Source organism: Aplysia californica, unplaced genomic scaffold (genome assembly GCF_000002075.1).
Source record: "Aplysia californica isolate F4 #8 unplaced genomic scaffold, AplCal3.0 scaffold00698, whole genome shotgun sequence".
Classification (NCBI taxonomy): Eukaryota; Metazoa; Mollusca; class Gastropoda; order Aplysiida; family Aplysiidae; genus Aplysia; species Aplysia californica.
Genome location: NW_004797968.1, coordinates 57,464 through 59,623, shown reverse-complemented (window position 1 = coordinate 59,623; position 2,160 = coordinate 57,464). Strand labels below are relative to the sequence as shown.

General features: G+C 32.2%; 1 protein-coding gene across 1 annotated transcript in view; it reads left to right on the top strand.

Annotated features, from left to right (window-relative positions):
* LOC101862216 (transmembrane protein 26) overlaps nucleotides 1-2,160 on the top strand; it is an 18,824-nt gene that overhangs the window by 9,886 nt on the left and 6,778 nt on the right. The window contains exon 2 of the mRNA XM_013088182.2: nucleotides 1,751-1,883. Coding sequence (XP_012943636.1) covers nucleotides 1,751-1,883 — 133 coding nt within the window. The remainder of the gene's footprint in view (nucleotides 1-1,750; nucleotides 1,884-2,160) is intronic.

The window sequence follows — 2,160 nt, the reverse complement described above, 5'->3', positions numbered from 1 at the left end:
ATCTTAAAAATAATAATAGAGACCTTTCGTACGTATAATTGTCAAATTACAGAATGCCAAAAGAAAACAGAATGCACTTCCCCCCAAAAAAACTCTCGATCATGAAATACAGCATACGACAGTATTAATGCTTAAGTCGGAGGGAATATCTTCATGATTCTTTTTTTTTTGGAAAAAATTTTTAACTGCCCTATTTGTTGTTGTTATTAGTTTTATTCCATATCAATATTTAATTTGATTAATGATTCCTCTTCGACTTGCAAAACGCGTGAAGTTTAATTGACTGATAGGGAACAATAGAAGTGTTACATTATTATAATCATCAACCCCCACCACTTTATCATCATCATCATCATCATCATCATCATCATCATCATCATCATCATCATCATCATCATCATCATCATCATCATCATCATCATCATCATCATTATTATTATTGTTTTTATATTATTTATTATTATTATTATTATTATTATTATTATTATTATTATTATTATTATCGTTATTATTTTTATTATTATAATTATTATCTTTATTATTGTTGCTATTTTATATTATTATTATTATTATTATAATAATTATTATTATTATTATTATTATTATTATTATTATTGTTATTATTATTATTATTTTCTGAATGTTTTGAAAATTGTATGCTGCTTTTAAATGTGGAAAAAAACCCAAAGAACTTATTGTTGACTTCAGAAAAAAGAAACTGCAGCCACTCGAAAACAAAAATGAAAACGTCGAGCAAGTGCCAATATTGGGTGTTACAGTAGACAATAAACTCGAGTGCCATGTCCACACTTCTCTCCAACTTAAAAAAGTGAACAAAAAACTATTTTCTTAAGAAAGCTCATGTATTTTAAAGCTAATAAAACATTGGTCTTTATTCTTTCATTCAACCATTGAAAGTATTATCAATTTCTGTATAACAGCATGGGCCGGAGACACAAGACAACAAGATAAAGAAAAATTAAATCGATTATTACGGAAAGCATGCAAAATTTCAACATCTACATTCCCCTACTTGAATGAATTGTACATTGTAGCTTGCGCTAGACTATAAATATTAATTCCATTATTTGGACAATAAACACCCCTTGTTCCCTCAAATAAAAATATGTGCCAGGATCTGGACAATAAAGATGTATCTTATCTTATCTTATCTTATAAAAATAATGATTTTTAAATATTATTACCATTACCATCATCATCTGGGTGCGGTGACGGAGCGGTTAGTGCGCTCGTCTCCGAAGCGGAAAGTCAGGGTTCGAGCCTCGGTTCGGACACGGATTTTTTTTCGCCCCCTTCTGCCCACCCAGCAGTAATGGGTACCTGACTTCGAGTTGGGGAAGTAAAGGTGGCGTGGAAAGGAACTGGCCACCTTACCACAATATGCCGAAGGCCCAGGAAGTTGTCTCACTTACAAGGCAATCCCCAATGTGCGGATCGGTTGCGGGAACATTTACTATTATTATTATTATTATTATTATTATTATTATTATTATTATTATTATTATTATTATTATTATTATTATTACAACTAGTAGTACTATTATTACTATTATCATCATTATTATTATCAGTATTGTTAGTATCATTTATTGATGTCAACACAATCGGTCTGACAATTTCTTCCTCTCTTTTTCTTTTTTTTTCTTTTAAAGGATTGAAGGATTCATCATTATCTTTGAGTTTGCCTTGGGCCTGCTTTTTAAAAAGTGTGTTTTCGTTCTCTGCCCAGGGTGTGCTGGTGTTTTCTCCTGTACCTGGTGTCCGTGGTGCCGCCCATCTGGCTGCTAGAGCTGGACAGATTGGACGAGTTCAACGACAAATATGACGCAGCAGTTGGGGGAGTGTCCATCGTTGTGTCAGGGGTGAGTTGTGACACGTTGTGTGGTGTGCGTGAGCACAGTTTGCCCATGAATGTGCTCAGAGCTTATTATAATTGCTTGGGATAGAGCGCTGTGTAAATGCAATCTATTATTATAGATAGATAGATAGATAGATAGATAGATAGATAGATAGATAGATAGATAGATAGATAGATAGTAGTAGTAGTAGTAGTAGTAGTAGTAGTAGTAGTAGTAGTAGTAGTAGTAGTAGTAATTCTTCTTTTTTTCCTTCTTCTTTTTTATCATCATTATTATTATT